Source organism: Dromaius novaehollandiae, chromosome 5, assembly GCF_036370855.1.
Source record: "Dromaius novaehollandiae isolate bDroNov1 chromosome 5, bDroNov1.hap1, whole genome shotgun sequence".
NCBI classification, from domain to species: domain Eukaryota; kingdom Metazoa; phylum Chordata; class Aves; order Casuariiformes; family Dromaiidae; genus Dromaius; species Dromaius novaehollandiae.
In genome coordinates, this window is record NC_088102.1 from 60,127,818 (window position 1) to 60,145,551 (window position 17,734).

The window sequence follows — 17,734 nt, forward strand, 5'->3', positions numbered from 1 at the left end:
CTCCCTACAATGCCTCAGACACATGCCAGAACGCATCGTGCAAAACCTCTGCTTCCCAGGCCAGGTTCTGGGCTGTTTTTGTTTTTAATCAGCACACTGTCACAATGATACTTATCGCATCTATGATGTAGCAAACTTTACTTAATAAGGGCCAAAGGCTCCCCCTTTTTTTTTTTAAACATAATTCAACTACTTTGAATGATTTCATATAAGGCTTGATGTAGAAAGAAGTTACTGTGTACAGAGAGGCATCTAAGACAGATATGTTTTGTTGTTTCTTAAGCTCTTTTTCACATTACGATAAACAGTACTTTGGTTTTCTTGATCTTCAGGAGGTTCCACGACTTTCACGAATTCTAGGTTCACGTGGATTTCAATTCCTAGCATTAGTGCAACTTTGAAGAGGATAAGTTGAAGCTGTCGAATACCTGTGAACAGTAACAAACCAACAAACAAAGACATATTTAATACACAAGCAAGCACAGCTGTTACCAACTGATACCCATTGTTAATAAAAACAGATAGTGTTATTTTTTCTTACAGTGCGATCAATGAAAATCTAGCAACCAAGACAGGATGTTGTTCTCTTCTGTCTCATTTTCCTCTTGCTGCACATAATCTCATAGGTGATAAAACTTATTCCAGTGATTTCCTTAAAATATCTTCTTGGAGCTTTCCTTTCTAACGATATTTAAACAATCAGCATGCCCAACATGTTGGCTATTTTAGGATAGAAAATTCTTCTCAGTGTAAAAAAACTATTTCCTTCCATATTATCATACTTTTGCATATTTTCCCATTAGATTAAAGGGCTGCATCTACTTTTAATGTGCTAGAATGAATACTAAGATTCTTCATCAAGTTGCAGTGAAAACCTATTTTTTAAACAAGTCCAGATTAACAAATAAGCTAAAAAAGTGTGTTCCTAAGCACCACTTGCTGCTCCGTAAGATTCTGTCATTTGCCTAATTGCTATTTTGCTTAAAGGAAGGAGACCACTTTTTTTTTCTTTTTTTTTTTTTTTTTTTGAGCAAGGCAAATAAACTTTCTGCCAAGTCAAGGAAGTCTCCATTAATCTTCTGGCCTCTCTGTTCCTCTGGACTGAGCAGTGCCCGTGCCCCCCACATACTTACTGATGTGATCAATCGATCCCGCACAGAATTTCCCATAAAACTTCTTTGCTCCCAGTCCCCGGAGGTCGTGGATAGTAAAGGGCCAGAGATGCAACACGTTGTTTCGTGAGAAGGTGTCCCGCTTCTCCACCACCACGACTTTGGCTCCCAGCAGGGCAAGCTCTATGGCAGTCCGCAAACCGCACGGGCCACCACCAATAATTAAACACTATCAGAGAAAAGAGAGACTTTTACATAGAGTTTGGAATTGATTTGACTTGATTTCCATATAATTTCCAACTTATTCCATCAGTATGACTTGATATGCTGCTGGACTTATGCTACTGAGAGTATATTCAGGTAAACTATTACAAATCAATAAACAAATCCATAAACATTCAAATTTGTTTGCTGCACGGTGTTCAGTCATTTTATAACAGAAAATAACCTGTGTTTCATGCAGACATAAAAGTATCTGCTAAAAACACATAACAAGAAAAACAGCAAAAAGCCAAACACTTTTTTAGTATCTTTACCAGGATGTTTCCAACTTGCTTCTCTCGCATGTAGCCGGACAGCGATTCTGGCTTCGAAGCAAGCACTGACTGCAACCCAGGCTCGCGGGAGGCAAGCCTGGTTCCCAATGCGTTTCTCTTTCGTAAAGTAGGGTCACTGCTTTAGTTTGGTTTGTTCATTTATTTTCAGCTTTAAGATCTTAACGAAAAATTATCTGGCACTGACTTCTGTCCAACCCAACCATAAAAGTGTAAATTGTTTTTAACTGAATAATGTAAGGAATTCAAATAAAGCAGTGAAATTTTCACTGAGATAAAAGTTCCTGAGATGTGCTGGTGCTTCAAGTGTTTTGTTGACTAAAGATATTAAGTAATTTAAGGCTAGCTTGTCACTTTAGCCATGTCCTCCGCTGTCTTCCTCCTAAAGGGAGGATTTAATTCATAATTTCAGAAGAATGCCCCTCACTGCATGCTAAATATTAGGAAAACAGCAGCAGATGTAATTATATACAGGAAGAAAACAGAGCGCAGATGCTGTCCTGACTGAGGAGCGGGATTACCGGTGGAGCCTGGGTCAGCTCTTTTCTGCACATACTTGTTATGATTAACATGGGAACTCCGTGTCCGGCCAAGCAAGGGGCTGCCTGCACAGCTACACACTTTTCCAGCAATGTTTAGCAAGCGGTTAGAAACATTTTACAAATAAAGGCCATACAAGGCTTGATAAGGTTGTTTTCTTTTTTATGGCTAACAAACTGCATTATATATAAATAAATGCAACATTAAAAAAAAAAAACAAACAGGATTTTGAGATTTAGTCATTGGGGATCTTGCCAAGTAATAAAACCCACACACAAAACATTGCAAGTCCCCCCGGTGCTCTGCAATACAGTATGTTAAAATTTTAAGGAGGATTCAGCCCTCTCCCCCCTCCTATCACCATTGACAAAATATTTTTCCAATTGCCTAGAGACGCAGTGAGAAACGGCTGTATATTTGCTATCATCCATGGTTACCTTCCATAAACATATTTATCTATGCCTGGGAACCATTTGTTCTTTGATTTATTAAAGACACTTCCCGCTGATGCAGAGCTTGCTCTTGGCACGTCGTCATCCTTTTTGAAGCTCCTGGGGTCAAACCTGGCACAAAAGCGCTGCAGAAGTAGCTCCAACGGCGTTCAGGTTCCTACCTTTATTAAGTAACGAAGGAGACAGCACCCGTCCTCTCTCTGCCCTCCCTCCCCAGCTCTCTGCTTGCAAACAAGGTTATAACACAGAGAAAGAGCCTTGAATAACTCCGTAGTCCACCTCCTGCTACCCCGGGCTTTCAGCTCCCCAGGGGCTGCATTTGCAATTAATTTCTCGCAGTTTCACGCAGAGCAGCCTCCTGCGTGACGGCGGACCCAGCGCAAGCGAGCCTGGGAGCACCGGCGCCCCACGGCCAGCAAGCGGCTCTGGACAAATCCCAGCGGTTCCCGACATCCCTGTCGCCATTCACAGCTCGACTGCCTCAGCGGTGCCAGATCTTCACCTAAAAAGGTAAAGGCTAACTCGATTTTGCACAGCGCCGTCCGCGAGCTAATCGAAGTACCAGCTGCTGCAGCGGGCTGATGAGGAGCTTTTGCACCTTGGCCGTCCGCGTGGGAGCGGGAGGGAGGAGGCCGCGTGCCGGTGACGGGCACCTCTCCAAGGACCAGGGCACAGCTACGCTTCTGCCACCCGCCCGGAGAAACACCACGGCACCAGACGGTACGCACGGAGCTTTACTGCTGAGAGCGACCCACGCTAGCGCAAGGCAACAGCACGGGCAGAGGCCGTTTTCCTCAGTAAAAACTTCACCGCAGGGAGGGCTGAGCTCCTGCCTGCAAATGTGTGCAAATACCTGCGGCCAAGCGAGAGGCCTCGTTACGCGCAATAAGCTGCCCCACGAGCAGGGCCTCCACTGGAGCAAGACAGGAGCACACAGCAGGAACGAGGAGGGACAGAACATCCCAGCTGCACAGCAGATTAACACACATGATTTAAAAATGCCTAGTTTGCTCCTTTATCCATCATAAAAGTCATTTATCCTTTGCACATATATCGTGCTTTTCATCCAAAGATCTCATCAATGCTAAAAATACTGGACTACGCTCTACAAGACAACAGACATGCACCGGGGCACGGAGCAGGACACGCACCCCGAGCTCTCCAGCCCCAGCCCCGACCCTCACCGCAGCCTCGTGCCACCGCCCTGAGCTCACCACCAAGGCGCCAGCACCGACTCCAGCCCCAGGGACTCGCCCCCGCTCCAAAACGCTTCACCAGCTCGTCAGCAATAGGACCCAAACTCCCTACACCTTCTGGTAAATACTGTCCTGAATGTGAAGGACACTAGCTACTAATACCACAGGTGCGACAAGAAAAACGTTACACTTATGACATAAATTATTATAGAATTAATACAGAATAAATTATTGTAGAACACCAGTAACAAAAATGGCACTCAACAGATCTAATGCAAATTTATAGGCCAGTAGTAGTGGCCCAGCAACAAGCTTTGGACTGTATCAATTTAAAATTGTAAGTTCTAACTAAGCCACGTAAATATTTATTTTTCAAAACAGAGCACTGATAGTGAGCACATGCATATTTTATAAATCCTGACTATTTAAGCTGCTGAGTAAATACTGTTTCTACAGTCCTGTTACACAGTACTGTATTTTTCCCTAAAGGGTAATATCTGTTTCTGTATAAATCTTGTCACATCCCATAAACAGCCACACTGCTCATTGCATTATCTATCTTTAAACTGAAATAGAGTGGCAATTTCAAGGATTTTTTTCCCAGCTATAATTAAAACATATCAGAAAGCTTCACATACAATATAAACACACTGAGTATTTGATAAATCCCATTAGCATGACGAGACTTCAAAGGCGGCCAGCCTGACCGCATGGGAGATGCCGCCTTCCCTCTGCGAGCACGTTTAGGAGAGGCAGCATCTCAAAAACCTCCAGTGCACGTTTCCTCACCGCGCAGCACCACGTCGCGCTGAGCTACCTGACGGCACCAGTCACTCTCCAAAAGCAGGACGATTTTGCGCCTGCCGCGGCAGGGGCACTCGCCACCCTGCCAGCCCCGGGGACGGTCGCGGCCCACAGCTGCGGGCACCCGCGTCCCAGTCACATCTGCACAGCGCCTTCGTCGGCTTTCGCCCAGGAGAGAGCGAGCTTCAAAAATCAACCGAGTTTCTGAGAAGGGAGAGAGCAAGCACAAGTATTAGCACTAAATTAAAAAGAAAAGAGTCACACCAGCATGACCCATGCAGTCACAAAAGTCTCACTCATTTAATAACCTAAATGGCAGAATCTACTCATTTACCTTGAGAAACACAGTGCTCTCGGCATTTACACGCTCACAAGTCAAGGAGTTCACCAGCTGGTGAGGGGGAACTCGACCAAACTGCACCTCTGCACAGTTAAGAACAGACAGAGCCTGTTGTAGCTCAATGCACGACATTATTGCTATCAGACTGGAAATCCCTCGCTCTCCTCCTGCCCGAGGTGCCCAATCACTAAGCAAATCCTGGAAAATAAAACAATGTTCAATTATGACTTGCCCCCAAAAACATTCTGGAGATGAAGAAGAAAGTTAGTCACTCCAGAAGTCCAATATTTTCTCATTTCCACCTTTCGGTTGTTTGGAAGGTGAAAAGAGGAGATTAACCTCAGACTTCGGCACAACAGCAGCTGGACAGACTCAGAGATCTTTCGCTCCCGAGGACGCTCCGGCCAGAGGCACCATGTCTCCTCTGCAGTGGAAATGCACAAGACTGTCCACTGCAGTTGTTCGACTTCCTCTACCTTACATGCAACACATATGCAAACCATCACGTGGCAATCAAAGCCTACGGAAATGGGTTTTGCCACTGGAAACGGGTGCAGAGCGGTGCCCCCGGCCTGCCCGCGCTGCCCAGGTTGCTCACAACGGGCTCTGCCGACACGGCGGCGGCCCCAGGACCAGGCTGTGCTGCCTCTCCGTGGCAAAGCCGCCTCCTCTGTTTGCCCAGGGCTCGGGTACTCTCCCTGAAGCAAACGCAGGACTTGGGTCTTGCCACGGCCATGGCAGAGGCCACCAAGTGCAACGCCAAAGGTGACGGAGACCCACCGAAGATTAACGCGACCAGCTTCACGGCATCACGTCCTCCATGGATCTGGGCAAGCGCTTATTCGTGATAGAGCTACATGTGATGCAATGCGAGATAGCCATGAAATGTGATGAAACACCACATTTCGCGGATCAGCAGTGACTGTTTCCCTGGAAAGGCTCCAAAGAGAAACAGCTGCATAAGCATCCAAAGCAGACAGCTCACAGAAGCTGCTTCTCTCTCCATCCCCTGCGCTAGCAACGAAAGTGCTTCTGGCAGAAACAGGGCTGCTCAGCAGGACGTTCATGACTTACCGACTTACAGCTTATCTGACATTTGTAATCTCAGATTTTATCGCAGAGATTTACTGACAGTCACTGGTTACCAAAGCGCAGTCAAACATGCCCTGAATCCACTGAGAGCCACCACAGTTTTTAACACTTAAAAATGTTATAGTTCAAGCCACTTAAAAACCAAACTCCTATATGCCACTTCAGACAACGTTAATATCAAGAGATAAAGCTTCAAAGAAAAAAAAGATAAGCTCAAATAGACGTGATGTGTTTTGTCAATCTAAAACTCAAGTCTAGTCTTGCCGCTGCCCAGGTACAAGAAAGCATGTCAATATTCGCCTGCTCCCCTAACTCCAGCAGCACTGTCCCCCTGCTCCCTGCTCCTCTAGGTGAGGACCGCCGCACCAAGCGCTGCCGATTTCCCTTGCGGCAAACCAGCTCGGCGGCCGGCACCAGCCGCGGAGGCATCTCTACGGGACCGGGACCGGCAGAGCTGCACCTCGCCCCGTGCCGCAGGGGACGGATGCGTGGCGTCGCAGCCCGGCTTGCTGAACACTGCGTACCCGGACGGCCAGCTCGAATAAAAGGCAACAGAACATGACCCTGTCAAAGAGAGCGGTAATAACTGCAGATAAACATGACAGATTTAGAAGGTGTCCACTGGACTATATATATACGTATGTACACACACACACATATATATACACACATATTTATATATACACATAAATGCACACACAGGTACACGTGTATATATATATAGACACACAAATGAGATAATGCCATGCTAAAATAAGAATTAATTTCTTTGCTTTTAGAAACAGGCCAGATATCAAAATATATCCCCCAGATTTCTGAGATTTAAAAATCCATACTAGATGCAAACACAAATATAAGAAAAACCATTTTTCCACCAAAGGAAGCTGAAAAAAAACTGCAGAAGGAGCTGATCCACCTGATCCTACAAAAATGAAGTAAATTTTAAAAACATATTTCCTCTATTATACTATGTTTTATGAACTCCTTGTAACACTGTCAAGGTTAAAAGAGTTTCATTTGACAAAAATAATATTCAATTAAATGTGTTTTAATGAAAGACTCAGATTCCCCACAGAGTTACGCGAACACTTTATCTAAAAGCACTACAGTTCCAAAACCTACTTAACATCACCTTAAAAGGTTACCAAGACTGGCTGGATCTTGCTGAGTGGACATTTTTGGAGAAGTGACGTAAATGACACCGTTTGGGAAGCACGACAGCAGAGGAGGGCGGCGAGGCTCGTGCACCTGGAGCTGCCGCCAGCCCCGCAGCAGCCCCTGCCCGGCACGCGCACGCTGCAGCCCTCGCAGCCCCAGCCCAGAGCCCGGCGCAGCCACGGTTTCGTCACCTCCTGCCCAAAGCATCCGTACCAGTAACGCAAAAACGGGAACACTGCTACTTTTCTTCTTAAAAGACTGCAAGGGGGGCTGGGGGCTGGGGGCTACCCAACCTCGGCCCAGCCGCCCCCACGGCTGCGCCGGCAGCTGCCGCGCTCGGGGCCGGAGGTGGCGCGGGCCCCCGGGACCACAGGAACTGTCTGCACCAACTTCCTTTTCCTTCGGACAAAACGCCAGAAGCGAAACATTAGCTCATCTATTGCATTCGTTTGGCTCTTTACCGGGCTTTTTCCTTCTTCTTCCTCCAGAAGATAAGTTTCTGCACAGGAAAGAGCCACTTGCTTCCATGTTTCCTGGAAGAATTCAGACAGATTTGTCCATCCAGCCTGTCTGTCTCTCAGCTGTAATTACTAATATTAGATTTGTGCACTAAAAACCCTTCTCAGAGTTTGAGATGAAAGCAATGGTATGAAAGACATCTAAAACCTACGGTCTGCTACGCAACACGCACACACAAGGCTGCGCACATCCAGTTTGCTAGGGCTGAGTTTCTTCACGAATGCACCAAAGCTGTCAAAAATTACTATGAGCTTTTCCGAAGAGCCCTCTTAGGAGGCCTTGGTCGTATTTAAATATGCTGACTCAATCCCAGGGCTTTTATACCAATTTGCAAGGACAAGTAAAAGAAATGGCAGACACGGTATAGAAAAGTATCCCTGGAAACTTTCAGTTCCTCTTCACCACGCTTAAAACGATCTGAAGGAAACATGCATGTCATCTGACGAGGAACACTATGCCACGTTTTAAAAACAGGTCATTTATCAGATTTCAGTCAAGTGTTTTAATCCAAAATTCTCCTCAAATAAGCATCTAGAAGTAAACTCTCTGACATGCTTTGGAATTAAAAGCATGCATTTAGTGTTTCCTTACCTGTCTTTCATTGCAATCAAAACAGGTGGGGGGTGTCGGGGGGTGGCTTTCCCCCCTTTTTTTTTTGGCTAGCTGCTTAAAAAAATCAAAACAAAAACAAGATAAACCCCATAGGAGATGTGGTACCTGACTATCCTTGATGCAAATACGATTCACAACATTTAAGCACCTCGCTGTCTATCGTAGATTTACGCCTGTAACACAAGAGCGTGCTTCAACGCTATGGTTAAGAGGTTTGCAAGAAAAGCCCAGCTACAACTCATCCGGAAGCGGAGGACGGCGAGGAGGAAACGACGGCGCCAGCAGCGCCTCACCACGAGCACCGCAGCGACCCAGCAGAGAGGAAGGCCCCGGGCGCTCGGCAGCGAGGACGCCGGGGAGGCTGCCGCGGCACAGCAGCAACCTGCTACGGGGGCTGCCGGGCCGGGGTCCCGACACGCCGCGCCGCGCCGACCAGCCGGCCGAGGACTCGTCTACGGGCCCGGAGGAAGGGGTGTCTCAATCTTCATGGCATCCAAAGCATGCAGACAAGTTGGACACCAACCACGGCCTCACTGCAGGCAGAAGTTGGCAGCATGCTTCAAAAAAAATAGCATTGTTGTTACAGCCTGGCCTGTCCACAGAGAAGAAATGTTACACTGAACCTCAAATTTTGAGCTAAACAATTGCAAAAATTTATAAATCAGCTAATCTTCAGCTTAGAAAATGGCTTTCTAAGTAAGCTTTGAGTGAAGTTATTCTGACATCATTTCACAGTTATTTTAAAATATATTTTAAAACACATTTTTATATTACGCAAATTATTAACCAACAGCCAATCTGAGTTTGGTTTTTAGAAGCCAGTACGGGTAAGTGAGCTCATACAGGACCAGCCATCGTGTCTGCATCAGCATCCAGATTTTTTTTTTTTTTTTTTTTTTTTTTTAAGGCCCAAGTCATTTAATCCCATTATTTTTAACTTTCCTAAGCAGAATGACTATACAGTAGCGTATGACAACTACAGTTGTGCCCAAAATGTAATGCTATACAAAGGTAATTCTGGGCTTCTAGGGTTTATTTTCTTCCCAATCAACCCTGCCATATTTAAAAAAAAAAAATTGCAATCTCCAAAGCCATAGTGTTAACAGCCACTTAATTAGTAAAGTCAAATAAAGCCACAACCTGACATTTTTCAGTCTGGTATACCAATCATTTGCACATATTAGTTTACTATTTATAGTCGATGATTCTCTTTCTTACATTTTAATTTACATATCGAAAATACCCAGAACTGACCGACCAACATCACTTAGGGCTGTTGAATCCTACAGCACCAACAAGCAAGATGAATTAGGGCAGCCTGAACAACCAGACCTCGCAAAGGCGTCCTCACCGTAATGATTTTGGGGGGTTTCTCGCAGCAGGAGAAGTTAACAGCACTCTCAGGCTGACCCCACAAACCAGCCTGCAGGCAGCATGTCACATTATAAAACCCTAGGTCTTATTGCTAAAGCCTTTCTGGCTTAAAACGGAGAAGGTACATGACTATCCTTATTACTGAAAGGAGGAGTTTTGGAAAAAAAAAAAAAAAAGGTGCAAAAAACCAACGTAAGAAGCTGCACGCCTTGAGGCGGCGGCAGGGAGCGGCCGCGGGAAGACGCAGCATTCGGCAGCACGTGAGAGGTGCAAGAGCGAGTTTCACAACCGCATCCGATAACACGGCAGAAAGGAAATACGCCCGCGGAGGGGAGAGGGGCCGGCGGCACACACCGCCGCGGCCTGCCGTGCCCGGGCGGGAGGTGGCACCGGCGCAGGGCCGGTCCCGCGGGAACCAGCCGCAGGAACCAGGCACAGCGCCCCGGCAGCAAAGCTGCCCCGGCTATGCCGTGACTTCCCGCCTCTCTGAAAACAAACCACCAAACAAAAAACAAAGTCAGAGAAATGCCTTTGCCCTCCACCGGGCACCGCGGATGCGCGTGACGCGCCGTGAGCTGCGCGGGCAGGAAGGGCGCTGCCGCCCCTTGCGATGCTGTCTGACCCCCGCCGCGACCCGCCCCGGGGCGCTCCTTCCACCCGCACGGCACCGGCACCGGCACCGGCCCCGGCCCAGCGGGGACGAGGCAGCGCGGCAGGCGGGCACCAGGCACCAGAGACGAGTATCTGTTGCTGCACGGGTCCTTTCAAACCCGCTCCCACAAACCTCTGCCCGCTCCTGCTGCCCTGGACTCGCTCTAGCGTACCTGCGTCTTGCCCACAACACGGGCCCGATCCGGACAACGCGCTTCAGCTGCGGTTTCTCCTGCACTGACTAGATGGGAAGGAAACCCACACCAGTGCCTGAGGCACTGAAAGCCTAGAACACCACTAGAAACCATGACCCATCAAACAGGGAAGGAAGCACCAACTTTCATTCCCTCTTTAGACGGGTCATCACTTTCTAGTAGTTATTTTAGGGTTTATCCTCCTGATCTCAGACCTTTTCCTCAACTTCTCATGATCTTTTCAAATTCGAATCCTACCTTTCAAAGCAACCACAGTCCACTCCAGTTTGGGGATTGCTGTTGTAGGCCAGTACTGTTCAATACGTACTAAAACTTCGGGTGCTGCACTGAGGGGGTGCAGATGCAACCAAAATCCCACGTCGTTTGGAGGTAAGCACGGTTCCCTAGCTTGCTAGGTCAGCACCCCTTCGTAATTTAACCTAGACCGTATTTCACGAGTTTGCTCATTAAAGCAAGGGCTCTGTGACCGTCAAGTCGGAAACGCGACTTCTGCTCCCCTCCGAGGCGCGAGGCCAACTCCCCTGCGCAGGAGGGAGCAGCACCCGGCTGTCGGGCTCCCAGTCAATCCCAGATGCCACCACCACCCGCTTCATCCCTCCCGTCCTTCCCTCCGCCATCGCCCAGACCCATGCGGGCGCCCGAAGGGATCTCACACCGCAGGAAGACTCTGAGCAAACGCAGGCACCTGCCAGAGGGACAGCACTAGGTCGTGGAGGTTTCTTAAGCACAGAAATACATGGGGGGGTGCTCCAAGGCTTGTTCTGAAACACAGCTCAAACCCACCCAAACGCTCCAGACGCGAGTCAAAGGTGGGAAGAATTAGAAAACTCTAATGGTGTCAGGCTACGGCCTTTAAACGCTGCAGCACAGAAAGTAAGGCATAATTAACCCAGCTCAAAGACATTAAAAGAGAGCATGTACTTTTTGTCTTGATCACAGATCCCGGTTAGCAAACTTCTGTTCTCACCACAACTCCATCACTGCAAGGCTTCATAGAGGGAAAATACAAACAGAAATTCTGTCGTTTGCTTACGACAATCAGCTTCGACGGAAATATTTTCTATATGCATTTATTATATAGCATCTCTTTAAACAGGGGCATTTTATATTCCATCGGAAGTACATCAAAGTAAAAGTTATCTGCACAGACCAGTCTTCTCTGACAAAAATGCCTATTTCCCAAAACAGAAAATAACGTGCAATAAGATCGGTCAGCAGGAAGAACGAGCACACCCCGCGGCTGTCGCAGCCCCGCATCCCAAGCGCCGAGTGGTGCAAGCTAAGGGAACCGGCCCTGCAGTAACCTTTTGCTTCCCTCCGGTTTAATTAAGCCACCCGCGGTGACAATATGAGCGCTCCGTGGGAAAGCGGCTGGGTGTCACCCTCCAGCCCGGTGGGAATCCTTAGGAAAACCTCGAGGAAACCGGGTCAGGGCGGGACGGTTCCCTTCTGCCGCGGCTTGCAAAGCCATCAGGCGAGGGCCGCGCAGAAACAACGCGGCTCGGCCAAAGGACGGGTGTCAGGCTACTGTTATCTCGCGAGCCAAAATCCTGAAATTCCCAAATGCCTGAAAAAAGCTTATTTAGGCTGTCTGATTATGTTACTTTGGCTGGGGTTCATTGCTTCTCCTGACTGATAAAGCTGAAAAAATCATGTGTTTGTGGAAACGTCTGCAGGATAATAAAAATAGGGTGATTTCATTACCAAATCGCATGCCAAACATTTGCCGGTGCTGACGTAATTTGGCCCAATCTGACAACTTAAAACACCACTCAGAGTCAAATACTTTGTCTCGTTTTCAAAGAGCCCTGTCTGCCGTGTGTCCTGTCATCACCCCGCTGTCCTCCACCCTCTCTTCAAAAATGCTGGAGAAAGAAACAAATCCGTATCCAATGTTCAGCTGCTGTTTTACAACATGTTTATAGGTCATTTTTTGCTTTTTCCCTTCTCACCAAGTAAATCTTCCTTACAATTCAAAGCCATTAGTCCCATACCTTCTACTAATTCTAAGTAACCCTGTAGAAGTTATTAAAATTTTTAAAATTAAATTTACAATATAGATCCAACGCAAGTGCCCTGCCCTAAAAGAGGAAAGCAAAGAAATTTAGATAATGAAGCAAATAGCTTCTCTTTCAAGTATACTGCACACACCTAGGTGCCGCTTGCAGTCAGTAGAGTACGTGGCATTTCATACCCCAACTGCTCGATAGGCTCTGGATTCTTCTGTCCAAGCACTGTTTATAACCTGGCAAAGACTTAATAAAACAAAATTAAAATAACTAGTCTGAAAAAAGGCACCTTGATGTCTTTCTGTGATAAATCACCACCTTTCATTCACCAAACTTCTTACAAATGTGGTACTCAGCTTCTAGTCTCAAGTTTTGTCACCTTCAGATTACTGCAAACCATATTTCTGCCTGCTCATGAACTAAGCTGTTAACTGCAACACTCCAGATGTAGTTTGTATTAAAAAAAGGAGAAAGCAGTTTAAAGAAAAAAAGTTACCTGCACCCTCTGAGCCAATAGTGGATTTCCTCAAATTGCAGGGGTTTTTTGAATGTTGTTGTTGTTGTTTTGCATGAAGCATGCAAAACCGTACCTGCAAGCCTGCTATTTCCATATTCCACCCACCGCACAGTAAGGTTACAGAAGTGGCATTAGCGGATACTCGCACAACGGCAAAACGACGGAGCAGAAGCCGGTCACATACCGGTGATCTGCAAACAAGCGCTCAGGTGAGGTGTGACTCACACCAGTGACAGCAGCGAGCTGCTCTCATCTCACCCTGTCGCACTAAAGGAGTTCGCAACGCTATTTAATCCACTCCAGGTAAGTTTGGTGTGTTCATTACAACGCCTGCTTACCAGGTCTGAAAATCCCCCCACCCATCCCAAAAACTGCTTTGGAGAGACCACTATGGGCAGCAGAAGGCAGCACAAACACAGCACAAACAGCTCCCAGCTTTCCTTGTAACAGGAATGGCTTTGGGCTAGAGCGCGCTTGGCGCTACCTTTTTCCCTTCTAACTCAGATATGCTCCTCAAAAAATACTCGTCGTGAGGGACGCAGCCATCCGTGCAGCCCGAGCACATGAGCTCCCTGGTTCTGCAACAAGCAGCGCACAGCACGGGGAGAAAGCTGGCTGAAAGCCCACGTGTGCCCCGAGGGAGCAGCCAGCGCCCCAGGAGGACGTTCAGCCGCAGCAGCGGCAGGTCCCGACACGCTGATGCTTTGCGTAACTGAGAGACAAGTATTCGCTGAGCACCTCAGAGGGAGGAGGAGAGAGCGGAGAGGACACGAGGGGAAGCCAACGCGTCTCACTGACCGCGATGGCCAAGCCGGCGGGTCGGGCGCTTGCAAACACGCGGACAGATGGGAAGGCAACCTCCGCCTCCGAAGGGGAAGGCAGACCCAGCACCTCCCGACCGCCCCGGGGAGCGCCTCTCCCCTTCGCCCCTCCGCGGGCAGGGGGGGTCTACGCCAGCCCCCCAAGCGCTCCTCAGACCGTCTCTGGAAAGGACGCGACACGCAGCGACCGGAGGGGGTTTGGCTGATGAAGCCGGCCCCGTTTCATCGTTAGCGAGCGCATCGGGGTGGTCAGCGTGCCGAGCCGGTGACCCACACCACCACCGCGACCGAGCCGCCAGCCTCCCTCCCGGTTCTGGGCACGAGGCCCCTCCACAGCTGGGACGCGTCCTGCCCAACCACCCCGCCGGCAGCGGCCTCCCGAGGCGACGCGGGCCTCGGAAACGTGGTCATAAATCACTGTTTGAGTCATTCTCTCGCAGTAGCTTTCCCAACAGGAATTTTGGGGGAGGAAGGGAGGGGGGGAGGGAGGGCAGGAATCATATCTATCATAAGACAAGCTTGGAAAGACCAAGTCCAGGACTGAGGAGAACTACAGAGCCCAACAGGGACTGACTCCTCTTTACAGGAATCGATATGATATATACATATATTTGTGCGTGTGTATAATAAAATATTCACATATATATGCATGTATATACACACCAATCAAAATTGCTTACCTCAACTCTACTTACTTGCTTTATGCGGATAGTGCCCAGGCCCAGGCTGACCTCAAAACCAGCAGCTCAAGCCGCAGGTCCCTGTGCCCAAGACCAGTGCCCAGCGCAGGGGCTACATCAGGGCAACGCTCGGAAACCCAGAGGCACGCGCAGCAACTGGCCACTACCCCCCTCCGGGGGATTAGGAACACGGGCAGTACAGTCGTCATAAACTGGGTACACCCAGAGAGAAAAGCTAGCGCCTACCGAGACAGCTAACAACTACGCTTCTGAGACTAACCTTCAGTCGTCCCCGCCTGTCGCGCTGTCTTTCATCCCAGGAACAGGTAAAGCATCACCACGGATTCTGAGCACATTACTCGGCACTGACCAGCAAAAGATGAACATGAGACACAAACTCTGCCAGGAGAATAAATCTGTGCTCTCTTTCATGAATTATTTGGAAAAAGCACAAAATGACTTCTACAGTTTTGGCTACCTAAACTAGACTTCTGTTTTTCTGCAATACAGGTGAATTGAGCAAATAGCAGCTCCAGAAACAGCTATTTTGAAGAGTACTCATTCTAATTTTACAAGCCTGTGGCAAAAGGGAGTATGTATTTGATACAGATGACTCCTCCAGTTTCAACCAAACTGTTCTGCCCCAAATTTTGTGCCCAACTTTCTGGAAAGCTGTATCTTTATTTTGGTTTCTCCTATGAAAAATTAAGGAGAAAACAATGTCCATTTACTCAGTAAGGCAACTCTGAAACAGCAGTGGGTTTGAACTTCTTCAAAATTGTTCAAGTGTTTTTATTCATCCAGCTTAAAATCTTATCATTGCAGAAACTTTAAAAGCCGTATTTGGCAACGTTCTTCAGGAGCAGTAAAGACACAGGATTATCGTTACTCAGTTGCAGAGGCACGTTCTGTATGCAGAAAACTGCCGGGTATATTATTGCTATAATGAGAGTAAGTTAAGTGCGGCTGAAGAGTCTATTAGTACAAAAATCAACAAGTACAGCATTCAACTCTTGAATCCTGTGAGAAAAACGACCACTTATTGGGTGAGGCAACAGATTCTGGGTTTGTGAAAAAAGACCAAGAGCAGTTTAGATGCTGATGGCGTTTTCTCTCTTGCAAAGACTGGGGAAGATTGCAAGGAGAAAGCCAGACAAACTGCAAAGCAGCATTTGAAAAAACCTGCGAGTTGCCACGGCCTTGCGCTCACGGCCACCACTTCTGATGAAGCCTGAAGTCCCCTTCCCCCCAGGCGACGCCTATGAGCAACCTCAGCTCTGTTTACGGGACTGCAATCACAAAAAGCCACTTATCCCATTCTGTGAACCTGCTTTAACAATTCAGGTTTTTACTGCAGCTGGTTGACTTCAACCCAACCTTCTCCTCCAGTGGATACCCCGGGGCACAGTCCATCCACCTGGGCAGCCCACAGCCGCCAGCGCAGGCTCCGCTGTCAGCTCAGCTCCAGCGCGCCCACACCACTACTGCGAACAGCAGCCTGCATACGCAGCAGGGAGTAAACCATCTCGCAAACCTCCACCACCGGCTGCACCAAAGGGCCACGGTGCTATGTGTACTGCAGCCCAAAGTCTCTACACAGTCTCCAGCCCCCCCCTTTTTGGGGGCTACTAGCATTTCTGGAAACCCCTTATCTGCAAGTCGGGCTGCCAGTGCGCACCGCGGCAGCCATCAGGGAGCCTGCCGTCCCGTCCCAACACGCCTCCTCTCACCCACGCGGCACGGATGGGCTCTCGCAGCAGACGGCGGTTCACCCGCGAGCGATGCCTGCCAGACACCCTCACGGAGCCCACACACCACCCCACCACGTGCATTTGCCGCAGCCTTCAGATTCATATTTCTCTCCTTAAATCAATGATGACACAGTGAAGTACAGGCTCGGCTTCATAATGAACACCCGTAAGTACTTCATGGAGTATCTATACACACGCTGTCCATATATAATACTCCATACTCATTTGGCATTTGATCGTGTGTGCAGCACAGATACGTCCATTAATATCTGCAGATACTTGCACCCTACCACTAAAAATAAATCTTTACTCTTGAAGAGCAGAAATACCATACTTCCAACACTGCAGGAGGTGTTGATTAGCCTCTTGCTCTGCAGCCTTGTAAAACTTTACACAGGCTGCCCTTTATGCACCCACTAATTTATATGAGTCTTCTCACCCTGTATAAAAATTAATCACTTTGCTGAAAGACTCTGCAGAAACAGGCCCTTGCTTTGTAGTGTCACACTTCAGAGAGCAGGGCTTCATTTTTATATCTCACATGTGGTCTTAAAATTGCTTGTGTTGCAAATACTTCCTCAAGCTAACGATGGAAATTTGGACCTGGGGCTGTATGCAGGGGGAATAATGTGGAATCTCTCTCATGATTTATTAATCAGCAGACACTTCCTCATTACTTGACTTTCTGATCTGTTTCCACCACAAGGATGGTCAGTGACATATGTTTGAGAGCCTTTTCAAAAGAACAAAAGGGAGGGAGGAAGCCCAGGTCAAAAGGAAGTGATGGGAGAAAGGGATGGAAAAAGCAAACAGACAAAGAAGCGGGAGGCAACCAGGAAATGTTTATTACCTCAGAAAAGTTAATAATAATAGGGAGCTTATAAACAAAACAAAACCCCAGACACACTATAGGTACTGAAGGTAATATGGTATCCTTTTCCCTGATGCCTTTGAGAAGTCTCAATTCAATGATGAAAACGAGAAGAAAAAAAACTTTCAATACTGCCCTTCTGCTGAGTCCGTAACACTTTAATGATAGTTTTAACTGAAAAATCCTCCATGGTTTGAGGTCTAAGTACTCCATGGGGTGCCCTTCCTCTCTGTCCTACCTGTGTACATTCCACCAGCTTCTTAAAACTGGATCTTCTTTAGGCAACTTTTAGCTGTAATTTGGCCACAAATAAGTGAGCTGCTCTGAGTAAAAGCCACTAAAAACGATCAATCACAGAACAGATGGAACAAGTAGCAGAAGTATTTTGTACAGTTTTAACAACAAGATTTATACTAGCGCTCAGCGGCTCTCACTACCAAAACACGGTAGTGCTTGTTCTGCTAAG

General features: G+C 47.8%; 1 protein-coding gene across 3 annotated transcripts in view; it reads right to left on the reverse strand.

Annotated features, from left to right (window-relative positions):
* Window positions 1–17,734, reverse strand: part of MICAL2 (microtubule associated monooxygenase, calponin and LIM domain containing 2) — a 121,229-nt gene that overhangs the window by 81,513 nt on the left and 21,982 nt on the right. For all 3 annotated transcript variants that reach the window (XM_064512983.1, XM_064512984.1, XM_064512985.1), the window contains exons 4-5: window positions 1,134–1,341; window positions 312–428 (exon numbers count right to left, since the gene is read on the reverse strand). In XM_064512983.1, the coding sequence (XP_064369053.1) occupies window positions 312–428; window positions 1,134–1,341 (325 nt within the window). The remainder of the gene's footprint in view (window positions 1–311; window positions 429–1,133; window positions 1,342–17,734) is intronic.